We start from the raw sequence: 20,474 nt of genomic DNA, 5'->3' as shown, positions 1-20,474 counted from the left end.
ACCATGGCGAGGCTTGTACTCAGTGGAACCTGTCCTGTTAGACCGCTGTATGGTCTTGGCCACCGTGCTGCAGCTCAGTTTCACGGTCTTGGCAATCTTCTTATAGCTTAGGCCATCTTTATGTAGAGAAACCATTCTTTTTTCAGATCCTCAGAGTTCTTTGCAATGAGGTGCCGTGTTGAACTTCCAGTTACCAGTATGGGAGAGAGAGCGATAACACCAAATTTAACACACCTGCTACCCATTCACACCTGAGACCTTGTAACACTAACAAGTCACGTGACCCCCGGGGATGGAAAATGGCTAATTGGGCCCAATTTGGACATTTTCACTTAGGGGTGTACTCACTTTTGTTGCCAGAGGGTTAGACATTATTGGCTGTGTTGTTATTTTGAGGGGACAGCAAATTTACACTGTTATACAAGATGTACAATAAGAGAATAAAATATTTTACAAAAATGTGAGGGGTGAACTCACTTTTGTGAGATACGGTAAGTATTCACTGCCTGTGCTCAATTTTTTTTGAAACCCCTTTGACACCAATTCCTGCCAAGCATTTTTAAGTATGATACTACAACCTTGGCACGCCTATTTTTGGGCAGTTTCTCCCATTCTTCTTTGCAGGACCTCTCAAGCTCCATCAGTTTGGATGGAGAGCATCTGTGCACAGGCATTTTTAGATATCTCCAGAGATTTACAATTTAGTTCAAGTCTGGGCTCTGGTTAGGCCACTCAAGGACGTTCATAGTTTTCCCACAGCCACTCCTTTGTTATCTTGGCTGTGTGCTTAGGGTCGTTGTCCTGTTGGAAGATGAAGCATTCGCCCCAGTCTAAGTTCTAGAGCGCTCTTGACAGGTTTTCATCAAGGATGTAATCAAGGATCAAGGTCTTTGTACGTTGCTGTATTCATCTTTCCTTCAATCCTTACTAGGCTTCAGATTCCTGCCGCTGAAAAACATGCCCACAGCATGATGCTGCCACCACCATGCTTCACTTTAGGGATAGTATTGGCCAGGTGATGAGTGGTGCCTGGCTTCCTCCAGATATGACACTTGTCATTCAGGCCAAAAGTTCAATCTTTATTTCATCGGACTAGAGCATTTTGTTTCTCATGGTCTGAGAGTCCTTCAGGTGCCTTTTGGCAAACTCTAGGCAGGCTGTCATGTGCTTTTAACTGATGAGTGGCTTTTGTCTGGCCGCTCTACCATACAGGCCTGATTGGTGGGGTTCTGCAGAGATTGTTGTTCTTCTGGAAGGTTCTCCTCTCTCTGCAGAGAATAGCATGAGCTCTGTCAGTGACCATCGGGTCTTGGTCACCTCCCCGACTAAGGTTTTATTCCCCTGATCCCTCAGTTTGGCCGGACCGCCCGATCTAGGAAGAGTCCTGGGGGTTCCAACCTTCTTCCAATTATGGACGATGGAGGCCACTGTGCTTATTGGGACCTTCAATGTTGCAGACATGTTTGTGTACCCTTACCCAGATCTGTTCCTCTATACAATCCTGTCTCTGAGGTCTACAGTCCATTCCTTGGACTTTCATGAATGGGGACCCTTAGTTGCCTTTTGTTCTGGGACCCCTTTTGGGGGTCCCAGAGACCGTATGGGGACCACCGTTTTGCCATGGTTCATGACCTCTGTGTTCCCATTAGTTTGTATGGGCAGCCATTTTCTTAAATTCCCCATTGAGAATGTAGAGCAGCCATTTTCTTGTGGTCCGGGGAGGGAAAGTGGCTAAAGCGGTCCGGAGGCGGGACTGACATGCAGCACGTTTTTTTCTCTGTTTGAGGCCGAATTGCTTACTTTTCCTGTGTCTTCTGTGTTTCTTTCATTTTGACACTGACCAGGACTGCACCTTTTTAGCTGGTAAAGTTTCCGGTGGTCCCCTGTAGGTTTCCCTCTCCTGCTCTGATATATTTAGACATTGCTCATGTTTTTGGGGTCCGCAATTATAACGGGGAGACCTCATTTTTCGCCATCCTTTAAAGATTGCGACAGTGCACAAAAAAAAAATGTTTTTGTTTGAAAATGGAGTCCCAGGATAAAATATCCCCTGCAGACCCCCTGGAAATGACTGCGGGACCCTCCGGCTCACAGTTGCAGACAGATTGCATTTTTTCTGCAAAGCCTTATGTCAAAAGTACAGTCGGTTTGTTCTGATAGCCGCAAATGTTCTCCGTCCTCCCCTCCATCTGCACGATCTTCGGATTCTGACACAGATATGGTTGCCGCAGACTCAGACCACCCTGATTGGTCGGTGTCTTCCCATTTTAATGGTGAAGAGGATCTGTCGTCCTCCTCTGTCGCTCGAGAATGTGCCTTGGTGGAAAATTTGATAGTTTCTGTGCGGAGAAACCCCTAAAATGGATACCTGAACGCACAGCGTCAGGTATGCAGGTGTCTTTTGGCTCCTGCAAATATCGTAAATCAGGTTAAGTGTTTCCTTATCCTGACTTGTTTCAATGACTTGTTTCACTCTATTGTGGATGAACAATGGTGACGCATTAAGCAAATGCTGGTGGTGCCTAAACATTTTCCCTTTGCAGAGGCGGTGAATACTAGGTGGGCTGTACCACTGAAGGTGGATTCCCCGGTGGCCAGGTTGAATAAAGCGACTCTGGTGACGGTGGAAGAGTAGCCGACCTTTTTGGATCCCTCTACTTTGAGTTAAGGGGTCTTTTTCTGTCACTGCTTGCAACACAACTGTTTGAGTATAGCAGAGCCTGAGAGGTTATGCTGGCTGGGACAGCCCCTATAGGCGTGGACAAGCCTTTTTTTACGCCAAGTGCCTATCCCTATCCCTATCCCTAGTGGGAGGAGTATAACCTTATAGTCTTATGATTAAGCAGAGCTGCGTCTGTGTAGGAACTTCAGAGAAAAGGATTTTACGGTAAGTTCTTACAAAAATCTATTTTTTTTTTTTTTTTTTTTTTTACTTTCTGCTATAGAACATTCCCAATAAAAAAAATCAAATTGTTTCATCAGTTTAGGGCAAAATATTCTGCCATATATTTTTGGTAAAAAAATATACCTTGTAAGTGTATATTAATTGGTTTGCGCAAAAGTTATCGCGTCTACAAACTAGAGGAAAGATTTTTCATTTTTATTATTAATGTCAGCTATCAGTGATTTTTAGCGGGACTGCGACATTGCTGCGGACAGATTGGGCGCCTAACTGACTTTTTGACACTTTTGGAGGGAGCAGTAACATTAGTACAGTAATTGGTGCAAAAAATATGCACTGTTACTGTACTAATGACACTGGCAGGTAAGGGGTTTACACCAGGGGCGATCAAAGGGTTAAATGTGTCCCTAGGGGGTGCTTTCTACTGTGTGGGGCATGGACTTGCTGGATGAACACAGAGACCTGTGTTCCTAAATAGGAGGAACACAGGTCTCAGTTTTCATCACTGATAGACCCGTGGTCTGCTGTTTACATCGGCAGTCCGCTGTTCTGTCTACACGGGGAGCAATTGCGGGGTGCTCGGCGGACATTGCGTCCCCAGGACCTGCTGATTGGCTCACCCTGTGGACAATCAGCACTTGCGAATCAGCCCACTAGCTGTGCCACGAAACGATGTACAGGTAGGTCGTTTCACGGGACCGAGCCAACCTGCCGCAGTAGAAGTGCGATGGCTGGTCGGCAAGTAGATAATGATAAATGGATTTCAGGCTCATTCGATCTGAATTCCAGGAGTTCAGCATCTTTGTAAAAATGCATGCATACTATGAGTTAAATCTAATGAGGTGCCTGCAGTCTCCTAGACTTATCCCTATTTAAATCTGACAAGTTTATAGTACTCCCAAAGGATACATTTGGGGCTGAGAGAGGAGAGAAGCACACACAGTAGCTACACCCACCCCTTCCACCCGTTGCCCATACAAAAAATGATTTGTATTTTGTGAATGAGTTTACATTATGCATCGCAGCTATATCGGCTCTACACTTGCAGGTGCTGAGACCAGAATGTCTCACATCAGAGTTCTGTAAGCACAAAAATCTGTCAAACGGACTTAACTCATAGTATGCTGGGGCTTTTTACAGAGATGCTGAATTCCTGGAGTCCACTTTTAAGCATTGGATGGGTATAGAGAAAAAGGGTATTGTTTTGTCACTTTAACACATTAGGCACAGTAAAAAACCTCACCAGGAAACACATTTTTTAAATTCTTGCACCTGCCACTTTTAGTTTATAACTTCAATTCTGCTTCCTCCTGCTCTTCCGTGCTGCTTCCATAAATTTATTTTCTTTAAAGGAAAGAGATAAAGTATAGCTATAGACTAATTATTTTTTTTTTTTTCCTGCATGGAGCAGAAATTGATTGGAACACCTGTCAGGTTTTTACTACTGTTTGTGACCCCCCTTTATGGAGTCTTACTCTTTTTTTCCGGTTCACTATGGTCAAAGAGTGAAAGTGATAGAAGTTCAAAATTTTTGGTTGTCACAAAAACAGGAATAAAAGAGATCTTCCAGTGGGAACTCCCTTTATTTTGAATGATTTCCTCTCCCTTCCTATTTTGACAATGGCCCTTGAAGTAAAGGGAAGTCTTCCCACTGGGACACAGATGAGAGATTGGGGAAGAAGAGAAAGCTGGCAGTGGTTATGACCCTTACTCTAACCAAATTACAAATAATGCTTTTAAACTGAGTGCCAGCTTGTAACGCTCCTGCGTTTCATGTATGGTGTGGATTTTCAGCTGCAGAAATATTCCACTTCAGTAGTCATGTAAGAGAGATGCTGAGATACCATTCCCAACCTCAATGACTCCTCATGTGTAGAAGGTCTTAATTCAGCTAGTAAATACACACACTCAACAAGCTGGTTCCTAGAGTGACTTTATGTATGTAGTAACACAGTGATGAAGATTTAAGAGACAGGTTGAGTGGAGGTGGTAGGTGACAGACACTTGAAGGTAAGACAGTAGCAGATGGATGCAGGTAGGTTTAGCAATCATGTATGGTAGCAGATGACAGAGTAGCAGGTAGACATACAAGAGAGATCAACCCAGTGCAGTAATAAGTAGCAGTAGTCTTAAGAGCTAGCAATCTAGATATGCAGATGTGATAAATAGTCTTTACTATGCAGAGCTAGAAAGTGTAAGCTTAGTATAAGTTTATAGAGGGTTCCCCTGCGGGGTACTTAGCACTAATAGCAATACAGCCGAAGGTTGGTTCAGGAGGAGCGGATGATCCAGAAGCGGGATACAGGGATCAGCGCAGCGAGGTTCCGTCAGCGAGGTATGCTTGCAAGCATGAAAGCTTCAAGCCAAGTTAGCATCCAGGTAAGGGTGTTTGAACGAACACATGTGAGTGAGAACCGGCGATTTAAATAGCCATCTAGTCTGGCGCTGAGTGATGACAGCATCAGTCTTAAAGGGAAGCACACCTATATGTGTTTCTTCTATCTAGGTAGATGGAAATCACCCGGAAATAATGTGATAGGAGGCACTGAGAGTGCCAGAACCTTACACAGCTTGTGTTACACTTTACATTGTTTGGGTCAAGCTGCCCCAAACTAAATATGTCCCCCACGGAGCTACAGGGAACGGTGGAACCCGTTCCTTCAAAGCATAAGCCTGCTCAATGGTCTGTCTGATCCATTTGGCAATAGTCGCTGCAGACGCAGCCATGCCCTTCCGAGGTCCCTCAGGAAGGACAAAGAGGGAATCCGTCTTCCGAAAGGACTCCATAGACGACAGGTAAACCCCGATCGCCCTGACAACATCCAAGGAATGCAAAGCAACCGCCTTAGAAAGCGTAGGCTTCGTACAAAGCGAAGGCAGGACAATGTCCTCATTAAGGTGGAACTCAGAGACCACCTTAGGAAGAAAAGAGAAATGTGGACGCAAGACCACCTTATCCTTGTGAATTACCAAGTATGGAGAGCGGCAAGACAACGCCGCCAGCTCTGATACTCTGCGAGCCGAAGTGATCGCCACTAAAAAGGCAACCTCCTTAGACAGCAGAGGCAACGATATCTCCCGGATGTTTTCAAAGGGAGCACGCTGTAACACGGACAGAACCAAGTTCAAGTCCCATAGAGGTAAAGGCTCCTTCCTGGGAGGAGCCAAATGTCGCACACCTTGAATGAAGGTGCGAATTAAGGAACGAGACGCCACAGGGCGTTGGAAAAGAACAGCCAGTGCAGAAACCTGGCCCTTTATTGTGGCCAGCGCCAGGCGCTGATCCACTCCAGACTGGAGGAAAGCCAACACTCTCGACACCGAGTAAGAACGAGGGGAGAACCCCCTGGACTCACACCAGGCGAAATAAGCTTTCCAGGTACGGTAATAGATTTTACCAGATGAGCTTTTCCTAGCCTTGATCAGAGTAGGGATGACCTCAGGGGAGAGACCCCGGTCTCTCAGGACCTGGGTCTCAACAGCCAGGCCGTTAAAGCCAGCGACTGTAAAGCAGGATGGAAGATCGGTCCCTGATACAGCAAATCTTCCCGCCTTGGCAGCTGCCACGGAGGAGCCACTGCCAGGTGAACAACGTCGGCGTACCAGGACCGGCGTGGCCAGTCCGGCACCACCAGAATCACCAGGTGCGGTTGTGAGGCTACCCTGCGGAGGAACCTGGATAACAACTGAATCGGAGGAAAGGCATACATCAGACAATACTGATGCCAAGGGGCCACCAACGCATCCGAGGCGTCTGCCAGAGGATCGCGCGTTCTTGCCACGAACCTTTCCACCTTTTGGTTCAGACCAGACGCGAACAGATCCACGTCCGGGGATCCCCACTTTGCACACAGCATTCGAAAGACCTCCGGATGTAGGGACCATTCCCCCTGGTCCAGCGTCTGGCGGCTCAGATAGGCGGCCTGCCAATTCTCCACACCCGGAATGTGAACTGCTGAAATTGCCGGGACATGAGTCTCGGCCCAAGACAGAATGCTGGTCACCTCCCGGGCCGCCCGGGCACTCCTGGTGCCCCCTTGGTTGATGTAAGCCACTGCGGTAGCATTGTCCGTCTGTACCTGAACAGGACGGTCCCCATGACGTTCCGACCACTGGAAGAGGCAGAGTTTGATCGCTCTCAATTCCAGCACATTGATCGGAAGGGAGGATTCCTCCTCCGACCAAGTGCCCTGGGCAGACAGGTTGCCCAGGACCCCACCCCAGCCCGACAGGCTGGCATCCGTGGTAATCACCGTCCACAATAACGGCCGGAAGGACTTGCCTGCCGACACCGCCGGGGACTGGAGCCACCACAGAAGATCCATTCTGGTTTGGCGACTCAATGAGACACTCAGATCCAGGGACTGAGGTAGTCTGTCCCACCTGGCCAGTATCTCCGCTTGAAGAGACCATGTGTGGAACTGAGCAAATGGTATCACCTCGAAAGCTGACACCATCAACCCTAGGGACCGCATGCAGGTCCTGAGTGACGAGAACGGCCTGTCCCTGAGGGACCTGATCTCGTCCTGCAAAGTCCGGAGCTTGCCCCCTGGCAAGAACACCTTTGCTTGAGCAGAGTCCAGGACCATTCCCAGATAGGGAAGACGAACCGAAGGAGACAAGGTCGACTTCTGTACGTTGATGGTCCATCCGAACTCCTGAAGCGTCTGTACTGTGGTGGACAGATCGCGCAATAGGTCCTGACTGACACTCGATCTTAAAAGGAGATCGTCCAGATATCCCAAGACCGCAATGCCCTATGCCCTTAGCAGGCCCAGAACAGGCGCCAACACTTTGGTAAAAAACCCTTGGAGCTGAAGCGAGACTGAAAGGTAACGCCACAAACTGATAGGGGTCCTCTGCGATAGCGAACCGATGGTACCTCTGGTGACCCTCGAAAATGGGGATGTGCAGATAAGCATCCTTCAGGTCTATAGAGGCCAGGAATACAGTACATCCAGCAGCCTCACATACTAGTGAGTGACATATTTAGACGGTGGAACAACTGTTGTCGAGGTTCCTCCGCAGGTTGGCGGTTTAGAAGGTGCAGGTGATTCTGGTGGCCCCAGACTGGCCTCTCCAGTCATAGGCAGACCTCATAAAGATGGTCGTCAAGCTTCCCTGGCAGCTTCCTCTGAGAGAGGATCTGCTGTCTGAAGGGCTGATCTTCCATCCTGCTTTACGGACACTGGCTTTAACGGTGTGGCTGTTGAAGGCCAGGTGTTGAGGGACAGAAGTCTCTCTGATTCTGTGATTCCTACCTTGAGAGCTTGGAAGGAGACTTCCAGGAAGGTTTATCTTTGGACTTGGAAGATGTATATTGCCTGGTGTGAGTCGCAAAAATTGCATCCTCGCTCCTTCTCGGTGACGAGGGTCTTAGCCGCTTTGCAGAAGGGAGTGGAGCAACGTTTGACTTTAGAAACGATTAAAGGTCAGGTGTCGACCTTAGCCATTGATTTCCAACGTCCCTTGGCGACAAATTCCTTGATTTACACTTTTATTCACGGGGTTCTTCATTTGGCTCCGCCGAAGAGATCCCCTTTACCTCCGTGGGATCTGAATTTGGTTTTGTCCGTTCTTCAATGACCTCCCTTTGAAAATATCAGGGGAATTTCTCTGACTTTGTTGTCTCAGAAGGTTGCTTTTTTGGTTGCTATCACCTCTGCTCGCATGGAGTATGAGTTGGCGGCTGTGTCCTGCTGTTCGCCTTATCTTGTCCATCTTGTCCTTCATAGGGATAAGGTTGTTCTGCGTCCTAACCAATTTTTTCTCCCTAAGGTGGTGTCAGCTTTCCACCTCAATAAAGATATTGTTTTGCCTACGCTCTGTGCTAAGCTCAAGCATCCCAAGGAATTTGCCTTGCATTCGCTGGATGTGGTTCGGGCGGTTAGAGTCTACCCGTCAGCCACGGAGTCCTTTCGGACAGGTGATTCTCGGTTTGTCCTTCCTGAGGGATCTCTTAAGGGTTTGTGTCAGGGAAATGGCCGTTGGAGAGCTGGCAACAATAATAGCAATGGACGCTCCTGACTCAACTGACACAACCCTCTGGTGGCCATAGGATCGGACTCATTTCTGGATTATCTCTCGGCTTCCTGTGTTCCTGTGCTTCCCTATTTCCTGTTTGGATTTCCTCTTGTGACCTCGGCTTGTTCCTGATTCCGTTTGATCTCCTGCTCTTGGTTTGACTCTTGGCTTATCCCACTGACCTTGTTTCCGTTACCTACCGTGTATGACCTCGGCTTGCCTCAAGACCTCGACTATTCTGGTTGTCTCTTGTGCATGTCCTCGGCTTGTACCACAGTTCCCGCTGCCTGCTTCAGTCCAGGACCTCGGCCAGTTTCTGTCTCCGCTACTAGAGACTATTCCTCAGCACAAGATAGCCCGGCTGCTTCAGAGCCCTTGAAGATTCATACCCTGCTGTGATTCCAGCCTGTTCCAGTTCGCTCTCAGATTGCTCCTGGTTCTACCTACCTGCCTGCAGCTGGTAACCCGTGCCACACCCTCTGTACCATCTCCAGAGGTGTGCTGGTCTGAGCCGCAAGGGGAGCCCTCTCAGCACCTCGGATCAGGTAACCCTGACAGTTTGGCTGCGTCTGCTGCAACCATATCAATGTGGATCAGACAGACTATTGTTCAGGGCTATTCGTTAAAGGGTAAGGTTCCTCCTTTCCCTGTGAGGGCACATTCTACTAGAACGCTGAGTGCCTCTTTGGCTTTTTGCCATCAGGCTTCTTTGGCTTAGGTGTGTAAAGTGGCGACCTGGTCGTCTGTACACACTTTTACAAAATTCTACAAGATTGATGGCATCCTTGGTTGCTTCCTTTGGCCGCAACGTTTTGTAGGCTGCTGTTTAAAGAGTCTTGGTCTTTTCTCTTTAAGGGATTGTATTTTTTTTTTTCGTGGGTAAGCTCCTGTTAGTGTTGGTTGAGCTTTTTTATGCCCTGTTGGGTACGTTTTTAGCCTTGGAAAGGCGTTAGTTTTTGGTTGTGTTCTTCCCACCCCTCATGCCTACACTGCTTTGGGACGTCCTATTAGTGAAGAAGCATTGAGAGCAGCGTCTGTCAGAGGACATAAAAGAAAATTGGATTTTTCTAAGAATCTTACCTCCTTTTTTTCCTCTGAGTCCTCTGACAGACGCAGCTCCCGCCCCTCTATTTTGGGGTTGGTTGTGTCTACTTGCTTTCAAACTGATTTTAGAACAGTGTGTCTGGGGTTATGTCATGAGGGACAGCCCCTATTGGCGTGTCGAGTGAAAGTTTTTCACTGCCTAGTCTACTCCTGTAGATGGCGCATAACCCATTAGTGAAGAAGCATTGAGAGCTGTGTCTGTCAGAGGACTCGGAGAAAAGGATTTTACGATACGTTCTTAACCGGTTGCCGACCGCCGCACGACGATATATGTCGACAGTCAGCCCCGGCCAGGCAAAGTGACGTATATATATGTCACTAGCCTGTCACTTGCTTGGGAGCCAATAGCGGACCTCCGCGGGTGCGCGCTCCCGCCCCAGCTCGTTCCACAGCAAGTCCGTGCGTGTGACCGGGGCGGACTCGATGTCCGCCGGTCACTCGCGGATCGCCGGTGCAGAGGGAGAAAGTCAGGCGGCTGATGTAAACCAAGTTGCCTGTCATTCTCACCTGTGTAGAAACTGTGATCATACGGTTCTACTATGTAGGACCGTTGATCACTGTTCCTACACTTCAAGCCACAGCCAATCACAGTAAGAATCACGCCCCTAGGGACACACACCACCCCTCCCTCTCAAATAAAGTTAACCCCTTCACTACCAGTCATTTTGCGGTAACAGTGCATATGTATAGCACTGATTGCTGCAGTAATGTCACTGGTAACCCCAAAAGTGTCAAAAATGTCAGTCAAGGGTCCGATCTGTCCACCGCAATGTCGCAGTACCGCAAAAAAATCGCAGATCGCCGCCATTACGTGTTAAAAAAAAAAAAACCCCAAAAAAGAAATTTTTCCCTTAGTAAACGCAATAACTTTTGCGCAAACCAATCAAAATACGCTTTTTGTGATTTTTCTTTTTTTTTTACCAAACCTATGTAGCAGAAAACAAATTGGCCAAAAATGTTAAAAAATTTTGATTTTTACATTTTTTTGGGGGGAATTTCATATAAAAAATGTGAAAAATATTGTTTTTGCAAAATTTACGCTCTTTTTTTGTTTATAGCGCAAAAAGTAAAAATTGCACTGGTGATCAAATACCACCAAAGAAAGCTCTGTCTGTGGGGAAAAAAAGGACGTCAAATTAGTTTAGGTACAGCGTCGCACGACCGCGCAATTGTCCGTTAAATTCATGCAGTAAAAAATCGCAAAAAAAACCCTGGTCAGGAAGGGGGTAAAATTTTCCAGGGCTTAAGTGGTTAAAAAAAAAGTTTTTTTTTTTTTTTTTTTTCTTACCGTAAAATCCATTTCTCTTGAGTTTGACAGACACAGCACCTACCCCTCTATGGAGCAGAGAGGGGGGTTATATAACAGTTGAGGATGGCGCCACGGGCGTAACCAATTTTTTTTTTTTCCTTGTCCTGCCTAGTCCTACTCCTGGAGGAGGCAATTTTAACTCAGTAGTTATGATTTATGGAGCGTTGTGTCCATCGATGAACACCTAGAAATGGGTGTTACGGTATGCACAAAAAAAATGTGGCACCGGAGGGGGAGAGGACAGAGATAAGTGGAGCTTCCATTTTTGGGTGGAACTCTGCTTTAAGTGAACAAAAGAGAAAATTTGATTTTTGTACTCACTGTAAAATCCTTTTCTCTTAATTTGTTGGACACAGCACTTTGCAATTTTAAGTGGGTCTTTTTGTTTATTGTCTAAAAGTGCTGGCTACTAACACTTGTGTGGTGAAGATAGGGGGTTGGATCATCAGAAGGGGCCCTCACTCCTAGGTTGTGTTTTATTTGTTGTATCTAGCGCCCTACTCATACAAGTGGTGCAGGTACCAATTGGTCACAATCTACTGATCTGGCTGTGTTCTTCAAAATACTTGGAGAAATATTCAAAAATCTTTCTCTGGATGGATCACACACTGCTTCTTAGAATTTTGTAAATCAGCATGGCCACCTTGTAACATGGAAAGTAAATGTCAAACAGGAAATTTGCTAGTATATGCCTGCTGTCTTTTCTGATGCGCTGATCTAACTCTGTTCTTCTTTTACCCACGATGGTCAATTTCAGGAGTTGTTCTTTTGGCTTGGAAAATGCAAACTCAAATACCCTTTCACCTTAGTTTTACTTTGCATTTCCTTCCCCAATTAACCTTTAGTAAAAAATGTTAATTTTGCCACCTTTTTGATGTTTGTTAGTGGATTATGCTAGATGACCCTTTTATCTTCTGTTTTCAGGTACGTTTTCAATGTTTTACTTAGATATTCATGTGATGTGGTTGTAACATAAATCATTTTTATTTGTACTGTTAGTTGAAGGCTGCAGCCCAGACATTTGATGAACCAGCGATTAGCAAGGAAATGTTTGACATTGCAACAACTTTGATACAGCTCTTTGATGACATGGAGAAAGAAGAGAGGTGAGTTAAAAATGTTGACAATTCATCTTTTCATATCAATATTAGAAATTCAAGATAGTAGACTCAAGAAGTAAAAATATTTTTAGCTCTGTATATTAAGGTATTTACTGCTGTGTGTCCGATTCACCCTTTTTGTCCTAGTACTCATTGTCCCAATCAGGGCTCGATAAATTCCAGGCGCCAGGTCGCCATGCGACTAGAAATTGCATCCTGGCGCCTGGGCTTTTGTTAGTGACAGGTGGCCCAGCTGCCACTACATGCTGGGCTGCAGCACGGTTTATGACCGGGAAGGTGGAAATTGCGCGGGTCGTAGGCCCTCGGGAAACAACGTGCATAGCTGGCTATCATGGGGAGAGAACTATTAGCGGCTGGCAGTAAGGGATAGAGCAGAAAGAGCAGTGCAGCAGCCACTGACATGATAGAAGGAGCGAGTGGCTTATATCTTGAAGACATTTTTGTAAGGTCTCAGATCAAGTCCACATTATAAAGATATCATCTATGAATCGTTTATATGTGTGTAATCCCTCACTGTTTTCCAAATATTTCCTCCTTTTCCCATTTGCTTAGAAATAGGTTTGCGACGCTGGGTGCATATCTTGCGCCCATAGCAACGCATTTATGTTGTCTATAGTATGATCCTTGATGCCAGAAATAATTTCTATTCATAGTTGTTTTTAGTAGTTTGAGGAGAAAGCTTTTTTTGTTCTTGTTCCAGGTGCGATTCTTGCGCCAGGGCCCACTACACTGCTGAGAGTGCATCGTCTTGGTCAATGTTTGTGTATAGGGATTCTACATCGATTGTTGCGAGTATGATTTCGTTATCTTCTTCTCTGGAGGTGGTGTTAAGTAAATTGATGAGGTGTGTGCTGTATGTTAAGTGTGAGGGGTACTTATTTACCATTGGTTGTAGAAAGGGTGTCTATGTATTCTCTGATTCTTGAGAATAGGGAATCAATCCCACTTATGATGGGTCTTCCTGGTGGTTTGGTGGAGTTTTTGTGAATTTTTTGTAGTTGGTAGATAATGGGTAGTTTCGGTGCTTCAGGTTGGAGGTATCGGTGCTCTTTATTATTTAAAATTCCTTTCTTATGTGCTCTTAGTATTTTTTTACACTTCTTCCTGTATTTAAGTAAGGGATTACCCTTCAGTTTTTGATAAGCCTCCTTATCTTGTACTAGTCTGTTTAGTTGCTCATAATAGTCCTCGATTTTTAATTCCTCATAATAGTCTTCGATTTTTAATAGGACTACCCCCCCCCCCTTATCTGCTGGACGAATGACGACGTTTTTCCTTTTTTCCAGTTCCCTAATTCCTGTCCAGATGTCCTCTTTTGGTGTATGCCATTTCTAATTTAATTCATTTATATCCTGTTCCAAAAGTTATTTAAAAGAGTCCACAAAGTGGTTAATTCCGCATTTGGGGTTAAACGTTGAATGGTTCTCAAGTCCACTATGTTGATACTTCGTATCAGTTTGAATTTGTTTGGTGTAAGTTTTTGTTAAAAATTTTTTTTTCTATGTTAAACTTCTGTATGTCAATAAATACAATAAAAGGGTCGGTAAAACATCAGGGGCAAATTTAAGGCCTTAATCTAAAACTGAAAGTTTCTCTGAAAAAGTTTCACCGCTTAAATTAAAAATGCCTTGACCTATTGGTCTCTTTTCCTTTTGGATCCTGCTCCCTCTACAGCCTCTCCGCCTCTTGCCCCCTCTCGTCCTTGTTGGGGTAGTGGGTGGTAGGATCCTGTGGTAGGATCCTGTAAATAAAATTTACAGGATCATGGGATGCAAAAGAGGTGAATTTTTTTGGACCTCACTATAACACAACAGAATGGAAATTTAACCATTAAAACACATTTCACGACAACAGACGGGAACAGCTATATACCAACTCACAGCTGCCATCATCGAAATTTGATAAGGGGTATCCCTAAGGGACAAATGATGAGACTAAAAAGAAATTGTGGAGATCAACAAATATTGGAAGAACAAACTCCGATTCTCATGATGAGGTTTAAAGAAAAAGGGTACAAACAGAGCAAACTGGAGAATGTAAAGAGAGGTAGACGAAATGGACAGAAGAAAACTATCAGAGGATAAAACTAAACGGAACAAGGATTATGCACTATCCTTCATCACCAACTACAACATCCTTTATCGAGAAATTGAACAACTAGTACATAGACATTGGCATTTATTAGTAAGAGATGAACAATTGAGAGGGATATTATCAGAGCGCCCCAAATTTAAGATCCAGATTAGCCAAGAACATTCTAGACCCCCCTAAAAAACATCCCCTTCCTTGACCAAAAAGGTTTCTATACCTGCGGAATGTGTAAACCCTGCAAGACAGTAAAAACCAGAAAGAAAAGAACATTTGAATTCAAATCCAATACCACCAATAAAACTTATTAAATCAAGAGCCTAATAACATGTCAAAGCACTCATGTCACTTATTTACTAACCTGCCCATGTAATTTGCAATACGTGGGATGCACCACGAGGCAATTGAAAACACTCCATTGGGGAGCATATAGACAATAAAAGGATTTAAATATCATAGCGTATCCAATCATTTTCGAACAACACATAACAGAGACCCAACTCTACTCACCTTTTGTGGGATTGATAAAATTGAACCACATTGGAGGGGGAGAAACATGCGGATTGCGGTTTCACAAAACAAATCCAAATGGATCTATCAATTATCTACATTACATCCCAGGGGAATGAACATTGATATGGACATTAATTGCTTTATATCAAATCCATAAATTACCATATACTTTGAATTTTACCTCACTTCTTGATTGTTGGCCAACCTTTAGCTACTCCATCTTATTAATAAAAACACTATTCCCTTAATATTTAAATTTACAACATTTATCACTAACATTCCTTATATTATTATTTATTCGTTTGCTAAGGACATAGATTTATTACACAAATTAAAAGGAATTTATAACACAAAACACTAATTTATAATTTTTAATATATTAATTTTTATTATTTTTTTCACAAAAATTAACACAATGATTTTTAGACACCTGTTTATTTGGTAATTTTATTTTTTTAGAACACTTGTACATCATTAAATTAAATATTTGAGATACATATCACAGTATTTATTTATTTAAATATATTCACCAATAAATTAATAGATCTCAATACATCTAAGAGTTGATTCTATGCAAACAGGTTACATATGGGCATTTTTAAACAGATTTTTAAATAGATTTGTATATTTACAGTCTTATTATATTAAAGAAATGTATTGCATTATATATATATATATATATATAATAAGCATTGTTTATAACCTGTATCGTATAATTTAGTATTTCTCTTACGTCCTCCGACAGTCGCCGCCGCCTCTAAGTCATCACTGTTGGGTATTGACTTCCGCTCTGCAGGAGTAGCTAGGCATAAAGACTTAGTCAAAAGAACAAAGGCATTTGCATATACACACCCATGGGGACTGTCCCATCTGATCAATACCCCCCTGCAGTGACCACTCCCAACTCAGTTTTAATCTGCCTAGCGTCAGGAGTAGTTAGGCTTCCCTGTGCTGGGACTACAGTCTAATCTTTTATTTGATTTTCTTTGAAAATGTCAGTTTTTTCTTACTTTACTAGCTGTTTATTTTGTCAGCTTTAGTTTTAGTCGACTCTTCGGAAGAAGATGGATTCATGCGGTGCTGGGATTCGGACTGGCCGCCCTGGGTCTCCAGGGCAGAGGGTCAGATGGACCCCCAGCCCGCCATCGAGCGTTCAGCTATTGTTCGCCCTGGCATTATGAACGACCCTTCCCTGCTCGCAGCAGGGATGCAGCCGTGAGGTGGCTACCTCACTGGATGCATCTGCGATGCTGCAGTGTAATGTCCCTGGCTAACGGCATTCCCTGTCAGATGAGGACAGCGGCTTTCCGTTCTGGGAGGCTCCCCGTGCCATCTGGTACAGGTAAGTACTTCTGTGTGGGGCCTCTGTCTTGGGTGGCAGTCTGTGTTGCTGTGTGTTCCCCATGTCTGTGCCTGTGTGACTGCCTGATGCGGTCCCTGTGGGGATCGCTTGTACATGCGCTGCGGTGCTATGTGTTTTTGGGGGTCCCCTTCCCTGTGTCACTTCAGTGTTGGTAGGGGTGCAGACTGTGTGTGTGGCGACCGCAGCGGGTGAATCCGTGCGGTCCGCCATTTTAAGTATGGGCAGGCATGTTGGGCTTCTTTGTGGGCTATCTACATGCTGTTTTTGGCGCCATCCGCCACCATTTTGCGGTAGCCGAACGATCGTTCCGATCGCATGTTCGGCGGCCATTTTTGCAGAGCCTTCCATGCAATCCTATGGGGCAGCCATTTTCCCTGAGTCATGCAGCCTATACGTTCAGCCTACTCTAGCAGCAAGGACATTCGTGGCAACACTCTGCGGGGCTCTGCAGGTTATTGCTCTCAATATTTTTTTTTTCTGTATTGTCATTTCTAGTTCAGTTTTGTCTTCTCCTGTTTGGGGGTCTTTGTCACTGTAGCTGTAGCGGTGGGCTGCGCACTCCGCAGCAATCTTAAAGGGGCAGTACAAACTTTTTTTTTTTTTTTTTTTTGCACTGTTGTTTGTCATTTGAGCAATGGATTCTCAGGACAGAAAATTCTCCCCAACTCTGGTGGGGATTCCCAGTTCTCCTGTGGCCCCTCTGAGACCTGATTTGGCCGCTGTAGTGGCGTCCTTGGTGTCAATCATGCAAATTTTGATGGCTGAACGTGCTGCTAATAAAGAGGCTCAGATTGTCTCTCTCCTCGGATTTAGATGGTGATATTGCTGCTGCTGCGTGCGTGCCCTTTTCAGGGTCTCGCTCATCCTTGGACCCGCTGGGGTCTGAGGGGGAGGCAGAGGTGGAGGGGGTTGATACCTCCTCCCCGGGGTCGCCTGAAGAGCGGGCGACCACGGATGCATTGTTTTCTGTTAAGGAAACACTGCATTTGGAGGATGAGCCCAGTCCTCCGGGCATTGTTTCCTCATTTGGGACGCACAGGACCCCCAAGTCGGTGCAGGTTTTAACCTGCCCCACTGAGTTTCATTACACGGTTAATGAAATATGGCGCACGTTAAAACGTCCATTCCTGGTGCCTAGTCGGTTCAAATTGCTTTATCCCTTTGCTCCTGCTACGGAATCACGATGGCGTGTGCCTCCACAGGTAGATCACACTGTGGCCGTGTTCAACAAGGCTACATTTGTAAACAAAATTTGTGAACTGGGTGAAAACAAGGATTGCTTCCACCCTACTTCACAATTCGAGGGTGATCAGATATAGGCACCAAAGATACACAGTGATGGTTGAGTGGTGGTGAAAAAATGCAAATAATTTATTAAGGCACTTATGCCTGGTGAATGAACTGATGACATACATGGACACAATACATAATTAAAACATTAAAAACATGTACAAACAGTGGATTGCATCAACCGAGACCAAAAATTGAAATATATGCAGGGGTGGTTCAAAAACTGATAGGGATAATGGCACAATCCGTAAATGGAGATATGCAATACCTGCAGGGTTCTTGGATGTAATCACAGATATGCCTGTGTAGCAAAAAGAAGTTTGAAACAGTGTGGACACTGTAGAAAAACCTGCAGGAAAAAGAAGGTTGGGAGGAAAGTCCACTTGAGCAATTCCAATCCTGATTTGAGGGGTTGGGATAATGCAGTAATTGATGCTGTAAAGGGATTTACCAGAGTAGGTGATATGGGCACAAGTTGATGATACTGTCCCTGAAAATGTGAACCGGCCAAAAAGCAGGTGCGGTTTCCTCCTGTAGATATCGTGAGCACTATTGAAGGAGTTACATGCTATCCGCTCGGTAATTACATATCATACCCCAGTGATGGCGGGGATGGAAAGCGGTTAGGTTATCCGTGCAGATTGTAGAAAGGGATGTGCACCGTGCGATAAGTGGACCGATTAGAGAAAGTTCATACCTCCGTGTGTAGAACAGCAAGACCCCGGCGGCTCGTGCGGACTGCTAACGGCGTTTTCCCATCGATGCTTGCTCCAGCCTCGTTTCCAAGTGGTGACGAACGGGTCTGAGATTACCGGCCCTACGTCACATCCGTTATTGGCGAGAAGCGGAATCAGGGGAGCCGTGACTGAGCCAATGCTGCAGGGTCCCATAAACACTCCAAGGAGGTGGGTCCGGGTGGTGCAATCCAACTGGTGAAGCCTGCTGATGCGTTTCACCGACCTTACGTCGGTTTCATCTGAGCTGATTGATGGGGGGTCATGGGTTCCCTTATATAATAGGCTGATAATTGACTGATCAAACACAGATGTGTACAATCAGACAAAAATCATTGAGATGTATAGATGTTGTTTGGCCACCAGATGTCAGTGTGCCAATTGTATAATACAAAGGAAGCCATACGACTCCCCCTAACGTTACGTGTACAAATTACATCTCACTGGCTGCTGATACTGAACCACAGTCACACAATATCCCGCTCATTGAAAAAAGGGGGTAAACAAGAGCTGTCTGAAGTGGTGAAGTACAGCTAATCATAGAGATGTGAAAAATTGTAATTAAAAATTAAGGGTCTCAAGGAGCACCCTGTGCCAGTAAGGACACGGGTGCTGATAATAAAACATCATATAAAATGTGCGAATAGAATCAAACTGGAAGACTAAAGAACCATAAAGATACACAGTGCTGATTTGTGACACATAGTCAATGGAGAGAGATGCTGAGTTATAGATTCAGCAATAAATTTTGTTGTATAGACCATATCCACAGATGCCTTAATATCATGTTAAGGAAGTTCCATGAAATACACATACACACCAACCCCAGATAATGGTCCATGGGGAGGTGTCACCTACAATATTGGCCGAAAATAAGCAGAATAAGCCGCAAAGAGAAGACCAACACTCGGAACACTATGGATATATATGATACCCTAAAATAATGGATGTCCATACTGGCTACTTGCTATACATATATAGAACCATGCAGGAAATATCAATATACTGGCACACTAGGACATACCGATGAAGGTATCAAGATGGAGGTAATTCATAATAAGGAATGGAAAGGGGTTATCAAGTCAGAAATGACTGATATACAACATAGCATATTATTAGGGGGTCAAAAAAGGCTTCAGGCTGAACTCCACATTTAACCCCACAGGGGCCAAAGACCCCATTTTGTATATCCATAACTTCTCCTTCTGGAGTAACAGTGTCAAAATCTCCGCGTCTAGCGGAGAGCTTAAGGGCATAAATACCCCGGAATAGTAGTCCGTCTGGATTGGCACTACATTGGGGTACATTTGTTCCTTCTGAGGATAACCCGGTTTTCCGGGATCCCACGGACTGGCGGTTGGAGTCTCTAGCCCACCATTCCTATACGGTGGCGGGCTCGTTGCTCAGACCCATTTTCGCATCCGTTTTGGTGGCTCAGGCGGTGGCTGAATGGACTAAGGTGCTTAGGAGCAACCTCGTGTCTGATGATGTTCCGCCTGCCCGGCTGGAAATGGTGGATCAAATTCACCAAGGAATCAGGTATTTGTGTGATGCGGCCTTAAATGAGGCCCCTTTAGTGGCACGCCTCTCTAGTGTCTCGGTGCTTAACCAGCGACTGATATGGCGGAAGAGCTGGTCGGCTGACCAGTCCTCGCGGGAAACAGTTGCGGATTTTCCCTATGCTGGCTCTCGCCTTTTTGGCGAGGTGTTGGCAAGAGCACTTCGCTGCCCCTTAACCCTAAAGAACAAGTCCTTTCGAGGCAAGCGGGGTTCTGCGCCTAGATCCACTCAGGGGTCCTTTCGTGCCTTTCGGAACCATTCCAAGGACAAGCCCTTCAAGGCCCAGGGCAGTCAGAAGAAGCCCGGGGTTGGGTAAGCAGAAGTCAGGCAATGCCGGCTCGGCGGGTCAGTCCGCCTCTGCCTGAAGGGGCGCCCTCACCCATTTCTGGGGTGGGGGGACGTTTTGCGCGGTTTCCTCCGACCTTGGCTGCTCCGGATATCGGACAGGTGGGTTCTGGAAACCGTT

The 20,474-nt window shown here is 45.4% G+C and overlaps 1 protein-coding gene across 1 annotated transcript in view; it reads left to right on the top strand.

Moving 5' to 3' along the window:
• TDRD9 (tudor domain containing 9) overlaps positions 1–20,474 on the top strand; it is a 789,496-nt gene that overhangs the window by 253,392 nt on the left and 515,630 nt on the right. The window contains exon 6 of the mRNA XM_082275596.1: positions 12,345–12,445. Coding sequence (XP_082131722.1) covers positions 12,345–12,445 — 101 coding nt within the window. The remainder of the gene's footprint in view (positions 1–12,344; positions 12,446–20,474) is intronic.

Source organism: Pelophylax lessonae (assembly GCF_965119305.1).
Source record: "Pelophylax lessonae genome assembly, chromosome: 13".
NCBI lineage: Eukaryota > Metazoa > Chordata > Amphibia > Anura > Ranidae > Pelophylax > Pelophylax lessonae.
The sequence above is the reverse complement of the archived record's forward strand: the minus strand, read 5'-3'. Positions and strand labels throughout refer to the sequence as shown.